Genomic DNA, 23099 nt, shown 5'->3' with positions numbered 1-23099 from the left:
ACGGTGCTGTCCCCACGCTCCCTGATGGCATTGGTCAGTACTGTGCTGATCCTGGTCTGCGAATTACAGCATTTATTTGGTTTTTGTATCAAATCTGTCATCTCTGTGTCAAATACAGCAGCAAGAGTGGTTTCCCCTGTAGAAGAAATGTAAGAAAATATTATAATCTTGCTAATTTTAAAAGAGGCATTAAGATGCTAAAGACAGTGAAGAAGCTTAGAGCATTTTGACTTCTTCTTTATTCTTTTTTTCTTTACCTTTTGGAGAGACGTAACAGCTCAAAATCATCCAAGCTGACATGAATTTGTTCCAAATACTTTTCTCATTACTCCTTACCTCATAGCTGTCCAGAGACATTTATAGGTTTTGAGCTTAGGTTTCTCTTTTCTGTTATGCTTTTCCTGTCCTTTCTTTCTCTTTCTTTTTATCTATTTTTGGCCCTTGATCTAAAGAAAATGAGGGAGGGTGGGGGTGGGAAGGAGATGGGGCAAAATTCTGCTTTGCAGTTGTTCTTTTTTAACAAGTTAAAGCTCCCAGAAGAAGCACGAGTCTGGCTCCATCTTGCAAGCATCTGTACTGCCACTGTCAAGCCAAGGATCAAAAGCTTATTTGAGGAAATWGCTAGACATTTCTTTGTGTGTATTTTAGGATTCCCTCATTTTATTTTATTTTAATACAATATTAAGGGCACTCCAACACGTTGCCCCTAAGAGTTCTGTTACAGGTAATTAAATGTAAGTTTACACATTTAATCTACTTTTAAGAGCAAGAGAAACTGGTAAATGACCCAGTTAAGGAAAGTACTCAGCCTAATTGGATGTAATTATTGCTTGCTGGTGTTTATTACTGTACTAAGAGTAGACTTGTAGTCTGTGATTCTAATTTGGTTTAAAGACAGACCTCTAGTTTTTGCAGCTATCATCAGAGTTTGAGTGTTTCAGCTAACATGATGAAACAGAGCTGTGTTCATCTGGGAGCCTGAMTTTTGTGATGTTTTAGAGTGGAAGGAGGGCTATTTTTTCAATTAATATTGTTTTCCAGTTATTTTCTCTCTAGACTGTTTTACCTGAAGAAATATCTTGTGGTAGACATCCTAGTACCTATTTTTGGCTGAGGAAAGTAGTCTTTGGATCTCTATGCATCTTATGTGACAAATTAACAGTAACCACATTTGCCAGTGAGCTGGTTTTGTTTCATCTGTGAATATTGCCTTCAGCCTGGGAAATCACTACATTAATTGATTATTTCTAAATCATCATTCTAAAGCAGTTGTAGTCACTGGAGTTGCTCAGCAGTGTAGAATCACTGACAGGCCTGAATCAGAGTCCCAAGATTTCAGATTTCATGAATGCTCGTTACTAAATTTTCCTAATTGTAGACACCTTTCTGCAATTTATCCTCCTTGTTCTGGCTTCCCAGACAGGGCACCACGATGGCATGTGCTGTATCCGAGTGTGTTTACCCAAGAAGATATTTGTTGCTTAAAAATAGAACACTGGATATTATGCCCAGAGGAGCAGCACTTGGATTTCAAAACACTTATGCAATTACTCTTTATTTCATAAGCTCTCAGAATGATAAATGAAATATGAGCTGACTTTGAAAAGCAAGGCCACTGATGACCGGTGCACTTAAGTGTCTCTGTGTTCACTATGATGGATTTGGGAGTTTTAGAATATAATAGATCAAGCACAAAAATAGAATTAAAGTACCATTAAACTCTCTAAAGCAAGTATATGCTGAATCCTGATTTGTGCTGCATCTTAATTCACCCTGTTGTGCCTGTTTTTTACAAGATTGAGATCAGTGAGAGATGTTAGCTATTTTATATGCTGTTACACAGACCTAGAAAGGTTACTTAATGGAAGCCTTAATTCTATGTGACCTCATTTATTGTGAAGGAAAAAAAAAAAAAAAAGAACAGTGTTATTTTGGTGTATCTTTTAATGTGTGTTGTTAAGTATAGATTTAAACAGATCAATATATATACTATGTTATGCCAGTAGAAATTCTCATAAATTAAAGAAACATAATTTGCTATGTGCAGTATATGCAGATGCTAAAATCTTTACAATGCCTTATGTACTTCACAGCCATGCTCCTAAATCATTAATGCTCCAAAATACGAGATTATTGCCCTACTTGAAAATCTGTAAAGTTATGGAGAAGGGGGACAGAATGCATGACCCAGGGAGAGGTGGACAACTGTGATCARTAGAAAATCCTTGCCCTCATACCACCTGAATTCCTTGATATGTTTGTTTTTTTTAGAGTAATTCAGTTATTTACATTTACATCTACCRCAGAAAGGATAGAATGAGAGCTCTTGGTACAATGCTTGCCTGAAAGTGCTAGAGGGAGCTTAGGGAAGGAAGCAAGCAAGCCTCAGGAGGAAAAGCAAGGCGAAAGATGACGGTGAGACATTTCACTTGTGTGAGTTTGCTTACCTGATGCCAACCCCATTGAGGGCACCCCGTGCACGGTGTGTGGGCATTATTCGCTCCCCGTGCCCGCTGCACGTGCAAGTGTGCGGATGTGCGTAATGGAGAACATCTGTGCGTGGCTGTGCACGCTCGGGAGGGAACAGGTTAGTTTATTACGATGTGTCTTCAATAGATTTATCACTTTACTGATTGTTTTTGCATTCTCTGGAGCAAATCATATATAGTTTCTTAAATGGATGAATACACTCTGCTCTGCTGGCAGAGTTTAGTATAAGACCTCTCTCTCTTGATTTCCAATTCAAATGAATTCTGTGAAAATTACCGAAAAACATTGCTCTTGAACACTTTCTTAAGAGCACAACACAGCATTGAAGTAGGTTTCGGAATAGCTTTCATAACAGGGTAGAGAGAACTGACTGAAACCTGTTCTTTAATTGGAATATTCATCTTATGTTTTTCATTACCCTTTTTCCTTTGCCTCTCATGGATGGCTGTTGCTAATGCTCCCCTCCCCTCCTGGTGGGCCAGCCAACAGTTCCCTCTGGAGGCAGCATCATTATATCTGCCTGCTTCGCTTAGTAGCAGATGGTGAGGAGCAGTAGAGCTGATACACTGCATTTCACAGAAACCAGGATCCTTCTGGTACCTCTGCAGCATGCGCAGCCTCGCCTCATCTGAGACTCTGAATTCTTTATGTGCTTCCCAAACTGGATTTCCTTGTTTGCAACTCTGTAAGGCRGCGTAAGGCTGATTTTTACGGTGTGCTCTGCTGCTGGACAGTGAAGAAACTACGTACCTACCTCCAGCCCTTAGCTGTTGGGGCCTCTGTTTCCCGTTTTGTCTATTTTTTTCCACAAATTAAAAGAAGGCAGCTCTGATGGTTTGCGTTTTCGCTGGTTGACAGGCTTTTCTCCCCCCTCCCCTTGTTGTAATTCCTGCTGTCTGCCAAAGGACAATCTGTTTGCTCAGAGACAGTTTAATGCATCCCCACTACCAGAGGCAGAACTTCCATTGGCTCTCTTACAGGGGTAATTTACACTTTAACAAGGTATTGTGACAAGGTGGTAATTATATTTTTATCACGTCATTATGACATTACCACCTGGAAAGCCCTAGCTGATTAATTAGTGGCATATATTAAATTTATAACCCTAGAACTCTAAAGTTATCATACCTAAGTGGTGTAATTATGTCGAGCTGTGGCATGGCAGTGAGTTGGAGGTGAGGATGCTGAGTACCCACCTATTGAAACAGGTTTAGCAAGTGCCAGTAGAGGGCAGGGAGCTGCACGGAAGGAAATACTTAATAAATAAATAAATAGGAAGATGAAGTCATTAGACTCTTGAACCCAAATCTAGTCAGATGGAGGCTCCTTGCATACATTTTTTTTTTATTTTTTTGAAGAAAGACATAATTTGAGAGCACTTCAATACAAATCCTTGCTCCTTATTTCGCAGTTTTATTTTAGTTAGGCCACATTCATTCTGTTTTTTTCTAATACAACAATTTCTATTGAGCTTTTGAAGGCTTGGACTGGCTATTCTGGAGGCTACATCACCTCCCTGTGACTGATAGGAAGCATGAGTTTTGGCATTTCTCTTAGTGTTCTCCATATGTCCATGTGTTTAGTGGTATTCTTCTTGATTTAATTTTTTTTCCCCCTTGCCCTTAACATGAGGAGATCAAGAAAAGAGATGAGGCTGAAGATAATTATGAAAGCCTCCACAACAAATAGCTTGATCARCTGTAGTCACATATTCCTGTGCAGTAAATACAGACTGAATTATAAGCCAAATCTATTTTTATCCAAATTATTATGTTAAAGATCAGTGTTCCAGTTTTGAATTGCTTTGCTCTAAGTCAGATTTGCAAGTTGCTGATGTTCTGTTCTCCTCTTCTTTTACAGAAAATGAAGTAACTACGTTCCCTGTGTTGGTGAGTGATCAGAGTGAAATTGTGGATACCAATGGAGCTGGAGATGCGTTTGTTGGAGGTACTTGTTACTTCACTCTCTTGTTTTTGGAGATTTTCTTATCACTCTGTCTATAAGAACTGGCATTTTGTTTCATTCAACTCCCCTTTTGAATGAACTTCATCCTTTTGGGGCTTTCCTTTGCATCCTGAAGTTACGTGATTTAATGAGATTCTGGTTTTCCAAGGAAAAGTGTGTTCTGTTACTTTAAAGATAATATGCCGTTATGCTATACCCTGGTCGTTTCCATGAAATTAATTGTATCTGTCAGACTGTTGCATAAACAAGCTGCATCAAGCACTATATAGTGTACAGAAATCCCTCCTGGCTTAAATGTTAACACATTGTTGTTCTTTAAAACAGGTTGTAGTGAATATTAAACAGTATGTTAATAAGTGAGCATAATGTCTTCTGATCTTGTCAATTCTCGTAGAACATCTGCTTCCAATACAATTATTTGGACATCAGAAAAGAACACAAAGGGTTAATTTGTTAAAACAAACCCAGAAAATATCTGGCATTGCTTAATATCCATTTGCAAACTTACTATTTCTTTTGGCACAAGCTCTAAGGAAAAAAGAGGATGTTATGTCTATGCCTGTTTTAAAAAATTATTCAACATAAACCAAAACCCAATCTAATCCAAAAGTTCTGTCATTCATTGTAGCCTTCATACATGTAATTCTGTGCTACACTATTGCATCCTGAAGGCTCTAATATCCAGTAAGTAGTAGCTTTAAGGAGCTCCGTTAGTCACTAATTTAATGAAAACGCTACTAAAGAGACTTTATAAATAGAATTGCAGGGCTCCATCCTGAAGCTGGGAAGGCGATAGCAGGCAGCGTGTTACCCAAATTCAAGCATCAGAATTGGGCCCCACTTCAAGAAGGGATTCGAAATAAACTCAGCCTTAAGCATGTGGATAATTCCAGCCTTGCTCAATGCATCGTTTAAACCCTTGATAAATTTTCAGTATTTGCTTAAATGTGGATGAAAATTGGAATGTGATTACTCATTTGCTTCAGTGCTTTTCTGAATCAAAAAAGGCCAGAGAGAGAAGGAGGCGCGTTAGGTCATGTTACCCACACACCTTTTAGTGCACACTTGTCACTCTCTGTTATTCTTAAGTAAAGTACAGGGCTATATTTGAACCAGTAAATAAAAAATGACTGTAAAATAAAGGAGATCATCCTCAAGTGCTTGTCCCTGCACACGTGTGCTCCGTCTGTCAGCTGTGCCAGGAAGCTGCAGCTCTCGTCATGGAAACAGAGAAAGATCTTGCCAATTTGATTTTCAGGTCCTGAAAATAATGATGGGTAATGCCCAGGTGGGCGGTACAGTAGAGACCAAGCAATCTTTGTTTCTTTTGACCTGCCTGCCATATTTATCTCTAGTGGTATTTATCACAGTTATTTCATTTTTAGACATCATATCAACTTTTGGAAATCAGGAGCTTTTCTTTTAATAATCTTAATTCTGTTCTTTCCTAGTTTAACTGTAGGAAGATTATTATGACTAACTCATTAGTTTTTAAGAACTATCTGGTCTCTCATAACCCTCTTTAAACAATATCCTTTTCCCTGGTGCTGCAATAGCTGCTCTTTTTCTGTGAAAGGGCTGARCTTTGATGCTAGTAATTACTTGGAACATACTGAATGGATTCATTGACATGAGCCAAGTCAAACCCTATTCCAAATTGCTGCCTTCAACACTACCGGCAGGAGCTCAGGTACATCTCAACAGGCGGGTCCTAGTTAGGTCCATTGTGAGATTCCTTTTTGCAGGTGTCAAAGCACAGATTGCAGGAGTCTGGAGGAAAATGATGGAAGAAATGTTAAACTCCCTAGGAAGGAAGCGTGGAAAAAAATAGACCAAAACTACTTCTAAAAGATCAACTCTCCTTTTTAATTCTCATACCTCTGTTGAGGTAGCCTGCCTGGATGCAGCAAGCTTCAGAGTCTTTGGGGGGAATCTTAGCAAAGATCCTCTACTGTGGTTTATGGATATATCATTTGACTCAGTTCTCCTAAAAATTGCACTGAGGCATCAGATTTTTTATTTTTTTGAACAAGTGCRGTGCAGTCCAGTGACAGTTTGGTACATATGTTTCTCCCCTGAAAGGAAGGATCACAGCTCTTTTCTTCTTTATAATGTCAGTTGGCTCAGCAGTGGCAAAGCTATCTGAAATCTGAATTGGAGCCCTACCTGAGTAGCAACCATGTGCTAAGGTTCTCATTGCATCATATTTCACTCTGCTGTGACTCAGAAACCATGAGCTTTTGAATATCTGTAGGTCTCCCATTAGTTTCCAAGACATCCTAGTTCTCCTCTGTCACTCCATAAATAATAAATTTTTCATTTATTCTCTTCAGAGTGGAGATTTTCCTGAGTTTAGTCCAGATGGGAGATTTGGGAGTCATAACAGTCTAGGTACACAGCTGATTCTGTACGCTGTAGTCTCCTTCTTCATGGAGTCATTTCATTTTCCTTCCCATACGCAGGAAATAGGATACTGAATAGGACAGGCTTTGATTTTGTCTGGAATTCATTTGAGGGGAATGTCAGTATTTTATCTATATCGCTCTTTTAATGCATTTTCAAAGTATGTAGTTGCAATAGGAAAATTTTTTTATTGTCTTCTTACCAGAAAATTCTACATAGTAATGTTGGTAATACTACTCAGAATATGTATCTTCTGTTGATTCTAGCATCAAACCAGATGCGGTGTTGTTGGTCTGACCATTTTTTTTTTTCTAATGGGAAAGTTAGATTCTCTTCTAGGGTTCTTTTCCCTCTTTGATTGAGATTTTTATCAGGTGGTTATTGCCCAGGCAACAGTACATATAATATTCCRACTCAACCTTTAGGTTCCTTGTAGTAAAATGTTTCAGAATTCATCCCTGAACTCAAAAATGCACTCAGTAGTATAATATACTTTTCTGGACACATAGCTCCTTTATTCAAACAGTAGAGAACAAGAGTCCCTTGGCAAGGCTTCCCTTACTTCTCCAGGACTGGTAAATTAACATGACTGAATAGTGGTCTTGTTGGAGCAAATGTCTTGGCTGAGAAGGTAATGTGGAATATAATGAGAGCTAACCCCATCAAGCAGGATTTATTTTACATTAGGAGGTCAGGTTTGTTAGACTTTATCATATTTTGAAAGGTCTTTCACTGAGGCACTTTCTTCCAGGAGTATAACTCACCAGATTGTAAGGAAATTCCATCTCCATGATTATGCCAAGTTGGCAAATTGCTGTTCATATATTTCTCCATGTGAAACTGGAAAATAAGAAACTGGGGGGGTTTGTTGTTGCTGCTGTTGTTTTTCCTAGAACCTATCTAGCTACCAAAGGTCATTAAAATCAAAAATGAAAAAAATTAAGCCAAGTTCCTGGGCACTTAGAACTCTGAGTTGGTAGGTGAGTTCCGCAGGTCTGTACCTGAAACCCCTAGCTATGAAGCAGAGCTAGGTCACTCCCACAGCAAGCAGCAGCAGATCAACTGGGTTCTCCAGATGAAGTGCATTTCAATTAAGTTGGGATCAGGAATAACTCTGAATTTCTTACCTTGTATTGCAGGCAATAAGTCATCTGCCACTCTGGCTGGTAGAATGCATGAATGAGAAATTAGATTTTAAATTTGCTGGAGGTATCGTTATCCTAAGAATCTTTCTCTAAATGATACTAACAGACTCCTGCCTTTATTGCTTTTCAGCAATACTACTTCTGATTAGAAGTTCAGCAGTAACAATTTACTCTGTAGCATCTCAGCACCTCTTGTGGATTCCAAGGGTACCACAGATTTCCAGTTACAAATCCCTGAAATACCCATAAATTGAAGTTGTAAATCTACCCCAGGGTTCTGATGACATTGACAAATCACTTGAGCTTTGCTAACATGGCTTATGTCACAAGAGGCCTCCTTATGGAATTACAGCCTTATTTTGCAGAGTTTGGGGAGCATTCTCTTCCTCTTTATTAATTAGCATTTATTTATTATTAGTGGGGGTCCGTTTCTGGACTGCTGCAATCATTATATTCAAAGTCCATTTAATGGCAATGCGTATGTTGAAATACAGACAATTTTACCATCTTATGCTTCCCTTTATGCCATCGTGCCTTCCTTAGCCGTCCTAGGTCTGCCTTCTGTGTGGACTCATAATTGTCACAGTAACAAATGCAAACAATAAGAATCTTTTATAAGGATTCTTGAAAAGTCCTCCCCTACTGATAGAATATATCTACTAAGTGGAACTGGGTAGAAAGTTCATAGTAACAAATGGAAAGAAGTGTAAAATCAATATATTCCTCATGATTGTGTCAGTATATTTGTTTGCTCATCTAATCTGATTGAGTCATACACTGTAAGAAAAGTTCTAGAAGATGAGATGTAACTGCAGGTCATTTTGAAGTAGTGCTATGATGCAGCAAGAGAAAGTGCACAGTAAGTATATATTAATATTGCTCTGCTATAAAGATAGATATAAAGGTACCATTCATAGGGCCAAGAAACCCTGAGCTATAAGGAGCTCCTCACTGGGCATTGCACAGTGCCCAATGAAGCTCATAGCAGTTTAGCTCTGTCCATAGCAAAGCCAAGGTCACCACCATCTGTCAACTTAAAAATCCCATTGACAGCTTGAATGTGCTGAGGGGCCTTGGAAAGCTGCTACCTACAGTTTGAAAGCTACATAGAGGCTTTTTATGCTAGAAGGCAGGGTGAGGCCCGAAAGCAGAGCTGTCTGCTGTCAGGTGTCCTCGAGTGAACGTGCTTGGTGGCATCCTCGTCTTCTCTTTGGAGACCACAGAGCTTGGAGGAGATACTTCCCTCATTTTGGTTGCGTTCCTTTGGGCAAACTGGCTAACTAAAGCTATCCACTCATCTTTAATATAGAGGTTAAGCCTAAACTTTTTTTTTTTTTTATCTTAACCTATATACATCTATAGATTAGAGCCTGACATTGAACTGAGATTTTGCTCACAGGTCATCAGATTTTTCCAGTTTTAGCCTACTCTTTTGAAATAAATGCAGATGAATTTCTATACGTTGATATCCCACCTTGACTTGAGAATTCAGTATATTTCTTGGTATATTTCTACATTATTGCAGTGTTAAAATATTCTCCTGAGTTTGAAACCTTCTTCGAATATATTATACATGTATATATATGTTTGTAAAAGCACAACACAGGAAATATAAGTATAGGCTTGCAAAACACCCCCACCGAAGAGAATGACTGCCAAAAGGAGTTGTTTTGTAGCATATCAATTACTCCTCCACAATTAGGTTTGATTCAAGAAACTATTTTTAAGAAAGGTCTGGTTCTGAGTGTTACAGTATATAAATCTGGAATATCTTTGCCAACACCAGCTGATTTATAGAAGTATAATATTGATGAAAATGAAAACAGAATTAAATCCAATATATTAATGCAWCTTGTACTGCTCTGCAGAATCCATCATTTGTGGAAGGACTTCAAGGGTGCGAGGACCTGTTCAAAAAGGCATCTAGGGAGCGGGGCAGGTGATCTCCAGAAGTGCCTCCCAGTCTAAATTATGGTGTTATTCTGTGACTCGTAAACCTATAGGAATTAGGTGGCCAGATGTTGTTTTCACCTCCTCTGAAACCCACTCTCAGTCATCTCCTGAGGATGATGTGGTGGTTAGAGAGCAGAAGTTGCCTGAATTAAGAAATGAAGCTGTTACAGTGGGAATTCTGTCTTCTTACAGTAAATCTGATACAGGGTTAAGACGTGCTGTATTTATGACTTAGTCTAAAAGTACTTTATGTATTTCAAGTGGAGGAGTTGGGTGATTGGAGGTAGGTGCGTGCAACTTGAGAAATACATATATTTGGTAGGTGCTGTGTGGCCACAGTAGGAGTGCTAAACAAGACAAAACTTCTGATAATTCRCTCAGCAGAGAGATGGTTTGAATGGTTTGTGAGAATACTAAATTATGAGTGATCTTGTGACTCTATTGGAAAATTCCTGAATGGATTTAGAGGACTCTTTAAGATTGTGAAAGAAACTGTTTCCACAAAAAAAGGCTGCAGAGAGTCGGAATATTCCTCTTTGTTTTATTTTCGTCTCTGTTTGCATATCTATCTGTTGTAAGAGCCCTCCCTCCAGTACTTGCAAGCCCCAAAATATTATAGACTTCTTCAGCTCAGAGTTCAAGGGACTAGCAGTAGGTCTGTATTAAACAGTAGGAGTGTGATATCAGGAGCTACCTAATCCCACTTAGTGGTCTTTAATTTGCGTGAAGCTTTTTATGCTTGTTTATGATACCATGGGAAATTGTCACCATGTCTTAATCACATTAGATAGGGAGAAGCACACTGGTTAAATGTCACTGCTGTGAAATACTGCCCTCTGATAATACCAGAGCTCTGAGATGCAACTTGATTTGCCAGCTGGCAGCGACTGAGAATTTTTTGGTTGGTGATAGCAATTAAATACATGTGGATATGTAACTTACTGTGGCTTATTTCCGCTCTAAAATTTATCTTGGTGCGGGAAGAGACAAGGGGATACTACTTTGAATGGGTCTGTCTTTCCTTTGAGGTGAAGATAAATGTTATAACAGAGATCAGCGCACTCACAGTCTCCATTTATACAACACGGGCGGCTAATTGCCTCTGAGCAATCCTGTTGTTACTGAAATCACGGCTGATGAGATCTGAAGTTCTGAAATAAAAACTACCTCCTTAATGTTGTCGGCGCTTTGACTGACAACCCATTTTGCCCATCCTGAATACCTCTGTTTTATAAGCAGCCTCCCCGAGTCTAACAGCCGAGTTGCAGCTAGGGCATCAATCTTCCCTTGCTGGGGGATAACTTGTCAGCATGTTCATGACTTACCGCCCCTGTGTTCTCCTGCCCTTCTTAACTCTCACAGATCAGTATCAGAGGAAAGCCCAGGCTATTAGCTGGCAATGTTATCTCTGCAGCTGACCTCCTAGAAACCGGAATATCACCAGGATGTATCTTCCTAGTTGATTTTGCTCAGTCTTAGCTGGAGGCGTATCATTATTCTGATCAATACTGTAGCAGGATTTGCAACATGAGCATTGGCACCATTTAGAAATTTGCCACCGTTTGAACCGTAACTCTTGAAGCATAAATATAGGAAGAGATATCACTCAGGGAAAAACTCTCTGTATTTCTGTTTTCTGTTTAACTATTTCATGTTATAGCAATTTCCATTAAAAATTACATCTGTAGAAATAATATGGTTGATATGATTCACAAATCCAGAAACAGGTGTTCTAGTATAATTTAATTGTGATTCAATCTATTTAATTTTTTTTTAATTGTTACCTTTTCTCTAGGCTCTAAGTATTCATCTTAATGATTTTATTGTGCTTTTTTTTATCAAAATACAACTTAAATTTGCTAATTCGCATTTTCACCTATATGATATAAAGACAAACAGAAAAAAATGCATAATTGAATTAAATGCAAGACAAAGTTTTGGTTTGTTTGCTGTCATTTTAAAATAAAATGTAAAAATATACATCCGTATGAAAGGATCAGTGCATGGAATTAAAAATCCTCAGCAGTTCCCAATTAGACTGAAGCAGGACCTGATCCTTCCAGTTGCTGTGTCTCTTTTCCTGTCAGTGACAGCAGGAGTATTAAGGGAGGCTCAGTACCCAGCAAGAAGATTAATATTTTGCAAAATGAGGTCTTTAAAGGTGTGACTTATCTCACCATAAATTCAATGACATACTGTCGGGCTGTATGAGAAACAAACATTGGGTTGGTTGTGTACATTTTAAAAACAAGCCTACCATGTTAAAAATAGATTTTCAAAACCAATTATAAAGTTCCCATTTTTGCTGTTATAGCTACGGGACAATTACAAATTGACTTAATGCCTCAAAGCAAATCCTCACTGTTTAAAATATTTTGTCATGCCTACCATCCATATCCTCATAACATTTCATTTTATGTTAATGTGGCAAGTGTTGGAAAATCATGTAATGATAAAGAAAATGTTCRTGTGGAAGGTTAGAAATGACTTTAATGAGTTATTATTACCTTGCTCTCAGACAGTTGGTAATATTTTTGTGTTATTTTAATGTATTCTGAGTAGAGACAGAGGCACTAGTCAGATTGGATCATCAAGAARATTCCCCTGGGAGTCAGGGCAGGATATAGTCCCCTAAGAAACGATGTGTCAGATTAAACTGATGCTMTATTTGCAGCAAATACAACAACACACACTGAAATGTAAAAACACACAGAAATATGTTTTCCATTTTGTGTCTGATGTGACTTGGTGTGGTGCTATGGAGATTTTCACAATAATCATAAAGATATTTCTCAAGACTGTGATAGTAGCTAGCACTGCAATAACTTGCTTACAACCTCCTCTGCTACATAGTAGCATGGAAATTTCTGAAATGGGAATATGGATTTCTTTTTTTGTTTGTTTGTTTTAAAGGACACCTTGCTGAGTTATGGTTACTCTGACAAACACAGCTTCCAGTTTCCTAGCTTTTGTGTATGTGAATCTCAGTAAAGTTACATTCAGGTAGCTTTTTTTGCATTCACTGTCCTTAAATATATGACAGAAGCATCTTCCTTTTAAGCCATTTTAAGAACCAAATAAAGAGTAGCACATAGTATTCCATTTTTATGCTTAGAGCTTTGTTATTTCAAAGTGAGATTCTCTTCCTCTTAACCCAACCAGTGGGTGTAGTAAGAAGATTTATCTCCACCTTTTAATGTAAATACTAGGGATCTGTTCTGAGGCTAAGAAAATTTCCTGAGGTACTAAAAAAAGGAAGTTTTTATTTCATTCTGCATGAAGAATGGCTAAAGGGAATTTTAACTTTTGAGAAACACTTCTAGGAAAAGTTTCTAAGAAAAAAAAAAGAAATAAATAGGAGCCTGCAAGGTACTTCTTTCAGATATGTAAAGAAGATGTTTCCAGTGAAAATACTTGTCTTCTGATTTGGCACATGCAGTGTCAATTATGTCTTGGAAGCCTGGAGACTGTAAAAACTTACTTTTTATGTTATTTTTCCCCTGATTTTTGCATTGAGACATATGACAAGCCCAAACCCACCTGATTCAAAAGGGAGTTTCCCAAAGTTCTTGGTGTGAAAATAAAAATGACAGCTATGAGCACAGAGTCACGGAAGGGTTGGGGTTGGGAGGGACCTTTGGAGATCACGGAGGCTCAAGCGGAGTGACCTAGGGCATGTTTCCAAGGATTTAATCCAGGCAGCTTTTGAATACCTCCTAGAAAGGCATTTTGAGCACCTTCACAGCCTCTCTGGGTAGCCTGCTTCAGTGTTTTATTATGCTCAGAGTAGAGATGCTTTTCTCATGTTCAGGTGACATTTTTCATTTTCATTTCGTTTTGTGCCCATTGCCTCTTGTCCTATTGCAGGGCACCACTGAAAAGAGCCTGGCCAGCTTTGTTGACCAGTTTCCTCCACCCCATCTTTCCTGGAGCATATTGTAAATGGAAATGATGCTTTTCGTGAGCAGCCGCACGCACTGGGGAGGCTTCACATAGCTGATATGCAGCCCAGGCTATAAATAGAGTCCACTGAGGATGAGTAAGGTGGAGGCTGCTGATGTATAAAACACTTCAGCCTCCCCTGCAGCTTTGAGCCATTCCTCCTTAAAGATTGGAGAGCCCTCAGTCAAGGTGGAGGCTGACACGTCAAAGTCGGTGGCAAAACTGCTGTCACTCTCAATAGGCTTCAAACTGCGACCTGGGCTTAATTCCTCCATCACGCAGCCCGCAGGAACTGCTGCACAGTTACCACCACGATTTCTCCTTGAACAAAGATCTCGATGAACAGAGCTGCTCGTTTTCTTTAGAGAGGGGTCCAAGCACCTAGGCAGGTCCTGGCAAGTCTGGATGTGCCCTGGTCTACGAGCTTGGGTGAGCTGGCCCAGTCGGTGCAGACAGTGGTGAGGGTATAGGCAACACAAGGAGGATATTCACCCTTGAGGAAGTGATTGCTAGTGGAAGGACAAGGCTGTAGTGGAGCTTTCTTTATTCTTTTTAAAAATGTTTTACTTTTTAAGGAGCCTTTTATTAACTTTTTCCACACGTGAGGCTTTGTGGCATTAGGGATGCGGCACTTCTGTGCTTTGTGTATTCAAGACCTCCTCTCCAGCTCAGGGAATGGCTGCTAAAGTGARCTAAAAATACTCCTTTCGCTTATTTACAGCCATCTAGTAAATGCAAAGTTGTATTATTGGTGTGTGTCCATAAATGACTGTATCAGCTCAGCTTGAGGAAAGCTTCCACCCATCCGAGTGATCCTAAACAAATTCATTGCACTCAAAATGTGCCCATAAATATAAGGAAAGCAAGAAGGATAGAGACAACAATAATAATAACTGGCTGCTGCTCTGGAAAAATGCTTGTTTTAGCATTCATGCTGGTGATGAGAAAATAAGAAGTTTGTGTTAGAGGGCTCTATATAAACAGTGAAATGCATCCTCCATTTAGCATGTGACCATTTTATAAATAGAGTAAAAATAGACCTCCCAAACCTTTTATTTGTGATCTCATGGTTTTGTCATTCTCTGGAAGTAAAAATATTGACATTTACCAGGCTGCTTGTTCCAGCTTTCTGATCTCCTGCAGTTTATTTTTGTAACAACCTTATCGATGAGCCTCTTACCCAGCTCTCTAGGTTTAACTGAGTTGAGTCGATTTGTTACCACAGCTTCAAGTAGCTGTTACAGAACAAGCAAGACATCCTAATAAAGCTGTAAACGTGTTTACTCAAACATGGTATTGATTTTGCTTGGAGAGGGAGAAGCTAGTGCTTAGCATGGTGTCAGGGAGGATGAATTTAGCTGCAGTTTTTCATTGTCATCTGTCATGGTTGTGAAACACTAAGTGAAGCCACAAGAGGATAATTAGAATTGCCAGAAATTTAGCCCCTAAAATCAGCTAGCCACTTGGGATTTTTGTAGTTTAATTAGTTTTTATTAAAACTTTCCTCCAGTGGAATAGTCAGGAAGTCTTTTTTAATGTTCTTTTCAGCGAGAGTGAGATTTCAAGGTTGCCACTTGTTAGATGTATATCTTATATGACTGCTTTTCTGAAGGGGTTGGTAACCTTTTTTCTCTTGCTTGTAATTAGCCTGGCACTACAGTTCTGTCGAAGCGCAGAGCCATCTTATTTAAAAGGAGAGGGAAAGGCACTTGTTTACACATGTGCCTTTGCGATTAATAACAGAAATGTGCATTTTTGTGTGTGGAAATGTGCATTTTTGTGTGTGGAAACTATATTTGACAGAGCAAGCTGAGGTGTGTGAGGGTTGAAAGAAGCAAGTAATCTATTTGAAGAAGCATGTATTTAATTCGTCTTAAATACGTTAAGTGTAATGTGTCAGACCACATTGCCAAAATACAGGAAAACAGAAGCCAAATCCCACCCTTAATCAAACGTTTCCATTTAGAATAGCCAACCTTCAATTTGATAGCGATGGGCAGGGCCTCTGGCTTGCCACAGTTCTTGGCTGTAATACCCACCATCTGCCACAAAATTAAAAAAGAAGAAACCGCAGCATGTTGACGTACAGTCATTCAGTGACTGTACTGCAGAATGCAACRACGATGCCAACATCTTTTACAAAATCTAGGTTGGCTGGTTGGCTCCTGGCACCAGCTTTGCTAACCACCTCATTACAGCTGACCAGACTCGTGCTACCACAGCATTAACCTACTCCGAATGCACGCAAAGACTTCAGCAAGACCTTAGTCGTATAGATTACAAGATTTTAAATTACTAATRTTTCTTGGAAATTGCATCTTCCCATGTTGCTAGCCAGGGAAGCTAGTGGGACCGTATAAAAATAGATGAATATTCAAGCAACTGTGATAAATGCTGCATAAAAACAAGACTGTAAAAAAGGTGCTTGGAACTGCCCTCCGTGGTGGAATAACACCAATTTAGAAAGACAGTTCACAAATTAAGCTGTAAAAACTTTAAGTGTAAAAATAAAGGAAACAGCTGAGCTGCTCGTGGATCCTTTTTGTGGCTGAGACAGTTTTGCTGTATGGGTRTCCTGGCAAGCATGGATCACGTTAGGTGCTTCTGAGCTCACCTGGAAGAGACTTGTCTGGGGATATCACGTAGTAGAAACCTTTGGAGGGGCTGGCATCCTCTGACTTGGGGTCAGCTTGCGATTGTTTACAGTTAACAGATATAGTAATTGGGGTTTTTTTTTTCCTGCTTGCATCTCTTTCTGTCTAAAGAATTTTTTTTTCTTGGGCATTTTGTGAAGGTTGAAAGTGTGAGAGAGACAGCAGAAAGACTAGTAGTGGGGAGCTGGGTGTCAGAGGCTATAAGCTGATTTCCAGCCAGCATTAGTAATTAACAGTCATTAAAATTAATTGTCAAGTGTACAATTGGAAATGAAACATTTGGCTTCGATATGAGCTGTTTTTAAGTGTTGTTAAACCATTACTGAAGCAGACCAGAACTGTTTTAAGATCTCAGCTCCTGGACTCCTACATCCCCATCCAATTGCACCAGTGCTAGACACTCATTCGGAATTGCCATTGATCATCTGGAAAAGCAATGTTTGAAAGAAATCACCACRTTCACTGTGTATGACCTCTGCGATGTCTGTTTTGTTTAAGAAAATTACCTTGGTTCTGCTTTAATGATTTTGAAGTGCCCTCAAAAGCAGCTGAGTGAAGACAGCGCCTCTTGTGTTGGCCAGTGGACTGTCTTGTGTCTTTTCAGAGTTGTATTGACATCCCCAAGGAGATGTGAGTTGGTTTCAGTGAGGACCTTGGTTTGGGCCTGGACTCTGAGGCTCAAGCACCACTTTGGGCACTTGGCTTTCAGCACCTTTCATTTGGTGGTGAGCACAGAAAAGAAGAAAACTCCTTCCTGTCCTCGGTTTTGTTTGCAGAGCCTAGTGGTTATAAACATAGTCCTTGAGCGTGGATAGTGTGGCAACTGGAGATAATAAAGATTAACTTTCAATTATTTCAGACACTCTCCCTGAGCAAAGTGATTTCAGAGACACTTTTCTTTCTTGAGCAGTTGAGAGAGCCTGCAGTTCCCTGCAAGAAATAATTATGGGCCAAAAATAGCTGTTGGTGTCTCATAATCACTTCTATCATCTGGGAACGTGAATACATTTTCTTTGTGTSTTGTACCACTCGAAGGTATAAAGCAGCTTTTCAAGCCAAATTGTCTTTTCTTTCTAGGAAGCTGCTGAATGTGTGGGATGAATTGGACACCGTTCCCAATAAGTTCTTATGATGAATAGGTTGGTTACTTGGCTGTCCATGCCTGTGGAGGAGAAAAGGCATCACATTTTGCTCGGAACGCTTGCCCATGTGGCTAATTACAGCACGGTGGCAGAACAGACATCCTGTAGCTGCCATTTCTCTTACTCCACACACCATAAACACTGGGATGTCAGGCAGCCTGGAGGGAATGTCTTGAGCTTGTTCCCTGCCTTTGTTTTGTAGTGTGAGGAGGGCGGTGTGTAATCTGTGCCATGGCCTGCGCAGCCTCGGAGTGTGGAAATGCTAGGGRCAGGAAAAATACAAATAGAAGATGGTTAGGAAAAAACAAATTGCCTCAAGTTCTGGTGAAATATTTGAAGTGAGGCTGTCTCGTATAGCCAGACTGTGCTACTTTTGTGCTCCATTCCAGTGACCGCCAGAAACTGGCTCAGACCCTGGCATCAGTTAAATACTTGCTGTGCTATTCCGGCGTGTCCGTGAGCCTGAGCAACGTGGTGTGGAGTGAGGCTGAAGCTCTGCTCGCTGATCCTCTTGCCGTTTCAGTCATGGCACCTTAAAGAGATTCCTGCTCTCAGCTGCTTATCACCCTTCCCTCCTGTGCCCTGCTTGCTGGTAGAGCTGTTTGTTCGAGTGCTCGCAAACCCCCTTCAGTTTAAATCAGCCTGGTTAGCTAAGATCTACTATTAAACAGCTTACTGTTTAAACTAATCTGGCTCATTTTGACAGAGCATCAGCTTACACAGGCAGAAAAGGATGGTGAAAAGCAGATGGGGCAGCAACTTCTTCCACTTGGAAGTAGAAGATCTGAGTTCCTGCCTTGAGAGCGTCACTCCTGGGCTTTGCGTTACGTACCTGGCACGCTGGAGGAGGCGAACACTAAATTATATTCCGACCATGTTGCTTTTTATTGCATTAACCAGCAAGAACATTCTGCAGCTAGAGCAGCCGGCCTGATGGAGCTCTTTGTTTCTGTGCTCAAACAACGGTGCTTTCTGGTGTTCCCTCGGGGGCTGCTTTGCCAACTGCCTAGTCTTAGTATGTGATGTAGCTCTGTGTTTGTGATATGTGTGTTTGTATTGTCATTCAGTGCGATATTGTGTCAGATACTGCTATTTCTATTTCATCTATGAAATACATAGCTTTTAAAAGAAACTCAACAGACAAGAGAATGGTTTGAGGGCAAACTCCCCACTGCAGATTTTACATATCTCATACATGACAGCTGCACTTAATGTCATTTCTCCACCACTCTGAAATCCCAGAAATCTCTCGTTCTATCCCCAATTAGAACAGGATATTTTTTTCTACCTGATTCTGCTTTCCCTTGGATCAGAATAAATAAGAAGTACCTTCACTATAGGCAAAAAATACATTTTAGCTTGAAAATACTTCAAGCTTGGGAAGTAGTGACAGCCGCAGTCTAGTTTGTATTAAAAAATACTTCATGCCATAGGGTCCTTTACTCCGATTTCCTCATTTTCATGTATTTCTTTATGCCTCGGTCGTAAACATAGAGGACAATTTTCCTTCCCTTTATAACCCCCTCTCTGCATTCATGCTCTGCACAACATTTAGCCTCGTGTTTGCCTTTGGAGGCCTGCCCAGTGCATCTTCTCTACTTACTGAGTCAGAAAGGGACTGTCTTAACAGCCTTATTTTACATACGGCTACAACTCGCTCTCAAGTTTTAACCACCCAGAAGCACACTGGCACGCTCTTGTCTCCCAGGCAGTCGAAATTTAGTGATTGACATTCTCTGCACATCCAAGAAAGTTTCTTCGAAGAATGCATGTTAATTTAATGGAGAGCAGACCATTTTCATCTTGTTACTCAGAACCGGCCCGCTTTCTGCCAGGAATATTGTTTGAATTTCTCAATGCTACCCAGCTATTACAGCGGCACCTTCCTGCCCCAGCCGGGTTGTCTGTCATCCCCTGCCTGCCATCAGTGACAGCACTCACAGCTTTCCGTTCCCATTCTCATCTCCGTAGACTGAAACCTCCCATCTTCCCCACTTATATTTATGAGTTTAAGATTTCTTGGTTAAGTAGTCATTTTTTCCCAGTTAATGTCAGTCAACAGCTGTGAAATTCCAGCTAATATATGGGTCAGCTTTCTCTAGAATAGTACTGATGGCAGGAACTTCCAAGATTTTTCCTGGTTGTCAATCACAACACCTATTCTCTACTGCCTCCCTATTCCAGTGTACATGATTTATAGATTTAGTAATTTTGACATTGGTCCTAGATTTCTCACCTGTTCTGTGCAGTTTAGAGAAGGCTCTGGAGATCAGCTAGACTTCTTTTCACTATTGGTCATAACTGAGAAGCCAAGAGATTGGTAATTCATGAAAACAGGTTCTTCTGCTCACTGGTATTAGTCTTGGTTAATCCGTAACATTATTTTTCATGTTTTTTTAATTTTTAATGATCTTTAATTTTCAAGCAACAAATACTATTGCATAAGGTAAATCTGCCTGTCCTGTTCTATAAGCATGCTCTAATATTTCCCCCAGAAACAAATATTTAGTGAAGAAAGACAGTGAGGTTAAACAAAGGCATCACAAGGAAACGTGGCATGTTTGTTCCAATAGTAATCAAGCTGAACAGAGCAAAATGTGTAGGGCTCTATCAAAAGAAAGCTATAGCAAAATGGACCATTATGTTTTTAATATTTATAAACATTTGTAATCTGTCAGAAGTGGGTACCTATCAGGTACATAGTACCTCTGAGAGATATCCTAGCAAGGCTAGATTTGTTCTGTGAATGCTTGAAATGGTGGAGGAAGGAAAGCTGTAGAAAAGTGTGTTGCAGCTTGCTGCATTCTGGCTTACCTGGGCAAGCCTGGCTTTCCTTTGGAGACTGGGTGAGGAAGTGAGATGCTTCTAAAACACATTAAAACTGAGGATGAAAGTAAATAAGATATTACTTTTAAAATGACAGAACGGATTTTTGAATTATAAGATGCTGAGTTTACCTTTTAGCTCTTGAAAACCTCTTCAGAATTTAAAAGTTGTATTTCACCTCTGCCATAAATTCTGTCATTCTGTTGATATCAATAGTTTCAGCTAAGAGAAAATGTTTCTGAACTGAGGAACTCCATCATAAAATTTTAGGTTTTTCTAAACTTACACTTAACTTTTCCAGATACCTATGATTGGATCCTTTTTGGGACCCTGTCTGCATGTATTTATCTAAAGATGAAGTCTAATTTTTAAGACGCTCAGCTCCTCGTGATTTCTGGATTTGTAAGCCATGGATTCTATGGATTTTTGTAGCTAAAGCAGTTTTCCAATTTCCCTAATTCTAAGAGGTGCTTTAGCTATTCAGTCACTCTGCTGTTTACTTTGATATCTGGATATGATAAGAGGTACCTGCTATTTCTGAAGTCCAAGGTTAAGACTCCAGTGATCAGGGTCAAATTTCTTGATCAGATAGAAGTTTCTCACTTGATTTTTGTTGTGGGCCCCTGTAACTGTGCATTAGGATTGTGAATAACCATTTTGGGGTTTCCTGCCCTTGGCTTTTCTGAGCAAGCTTGCAGCAGCAGTGGTGTGGTGGTGTCATGGGAGCCTGCACGAACAGGAGGAGCTCTCTGCCACACAGCAAGCTCTTTCTTTGTTTTTAAAAGAGTATTTGAGGAAAAGAAGAGAGGTTACGGTTATTTTACCACAACTCTGGTGAAATCATTTAGGCTGAAGTCATGAAGGAAGATAGCCCTGATAACTTTTAATTAACTTGAATCTGAAGTGGAGACTTCAGATAGAAGTAACAGCAGCAGCACCCAAGCTCAGCGGGCCCCTTACGCGCGGCACTGAATTTAAGCTGCAGTCATTGGGCCAGTATTTCCATGTTTTGCCGTGTCACAAACCTTGGCACGTTTAAGAACCTAATTAACCATTCTCCTCCTCTTTGCTCCCTAGGCTTTCTCTCCCAGCTCGTCTACGACCGGCCGGTGACCGAGTGCATCCGAGCTGGACATTACGCAGCCAGCGTCATCATCAAGCGCTCGGGTTGCACCTTCCCAGAGAAGCCCGACTTCCACTGATGCTGGTGAATCGGGGGGATCAAGAGAAAACCCCATGCTGCCATGGGACCGCTGCCTAAATTCTTCCTCCTTCCCCGTCCTCGCCCTTCCAATTACCTGCATCAACGCTTCTGTACTTCTGTTCATTTTATCCTAAACAAAATATATATTTCTATGATATTTTCCTTTTCATACCACTATAATGTCTCACAAGTCTTAACTTTGGGAGAGAGTGCTAAGTGAAGCTTATTTTCTTGTCAAGCTGGAGGAACTCCTCTATTTGTAGCGTTTGTAAGGAAGGCCCATGTAAATTACACTGCTGATTAACCCCACTAAAATGCTCCTGTTGAAATCTGTAGTTTGTGTCTGGCAGTGGCCAAATCCTACTCAATTTACACGAAATCAACAGACCTGATTTTTTGTCTTATAATGTTGTAATCCAGGAATAGTTCTGTGTAACTAGTTCTGTGTAAATCAGTGGAGTCACACTAGTGTTAAAAGTGGTGTGAATATCCCAAGAATTTCCTTAYGTGTTTTAGTTTACACAATCTGGCCATCAGATCCAGCCCGGCTCCCATGGAAGTGAATAGCTGTTTTGTCAGTAGTTTCAGGACGTGATCCAAAGCTGATGACATGTATTAAGTGTCTGCCACCGCTGTGGAATCCAGCGTTGGTCTGGCACTCTGTGAGAGCAAGTTGTGGCCGCCGCGCTGTAAATTCCCATTGGTCTGTCAGGAGAGCTCGGATCTACATAGGTACCTTCAGGGACGGCAGGGCAGGAGCTGATGATGAAAACAGACCTTTGGATAGACCCTATCTCCTCAATGTAAGCTTTCTAGAGGCTGCATTTAATTAAGGTACACATAGTGAAAATGAGGTACAGAAATATTTATGCAGGCTATATTGACGGGATACGCCAAACGGAATCTCTGAGACGCACRTTTTTAAACTTTTAATTTACTTTGGATAATTAAGCGATATGGTGGATTTTGTTTGTATTTTCAGTATTCAAAGAGGTGATCTGACACTGCATTCATTACTTTGCTATGTAATTTGATACTGATAAATAAAGAATTGTCATACAGTCGCTGCTGGCTTTTTATTGATATGTATCCACCTTTTTTCCAGGCATCTTACTGAAAGAGGAGCGGGAAGGGATGTTGCCCCACAGCATAGATCCCTTCATTTTATCCGTGGCTTTCAATGTCCACGTAGATGTTTAGGAGTGAGCTCATCAGTAAAGAAGGTGCTTATCAGTGCTGTAATGAGAAATGAATGGCTGGAGTTCATCAGAGAGTGCCAAATCTTGGTAGGTTTTGCATTTTACTGCAGAACAAGGAACGAGAGACCCACAGGGTCTGTTCCTGCTCCTGTGCCACTGGTGTATAACTCACTGCA

At 40.0% G+C, this 23099-nt stretch overlaps 1 protein-coding gene across 1 annotated transcript in view; it reads left to right on the top strand.

Annotated features, from left to right (window-relative positions):
• Positions 1-22694, top strand: part of ADK (adenosine kinase) — a 231582-nt gene extending 208888 nt beyond the window's left edge. The window contains exons 9-10 of the mRNA XM_026044165.1: positions 4351-4437; positions 21598-22694. Coding sequence (XP_025899950.1) covers positions 4351-4437; positions 21598-21722 — 212 coding nt within the window. The 3' untranslated portion in view covers positions 21723-22694. The remainder of the gene's footprint in view (positions 1-4350; positions 4438-21597) is intronic.
• Positions 22695-23099: the final 405 nt, after the last annotated feature.

This window comes from Nothoprocta perdicaria, unplaced genomic scaffold, assembly GCF_003342845.1.
Source record: "Nothoprocta perdicaria isolate Ctin4 unplaced genomic scaffold, notPer1 scaffold_105, whole genome shotgun sequence".
Lineage (NCBI taxonomy): Eukaryota > Metazoa > Chordata > Aves > Tinamiformes > Tinamidae > Nothoprocta > Nothoprocta perdicaria.
The sequence above is the reverse complement of the archived record's forward strand: the minus strand, read 5'-3'. Positions and strand labels throughout refer to the sequence as shown.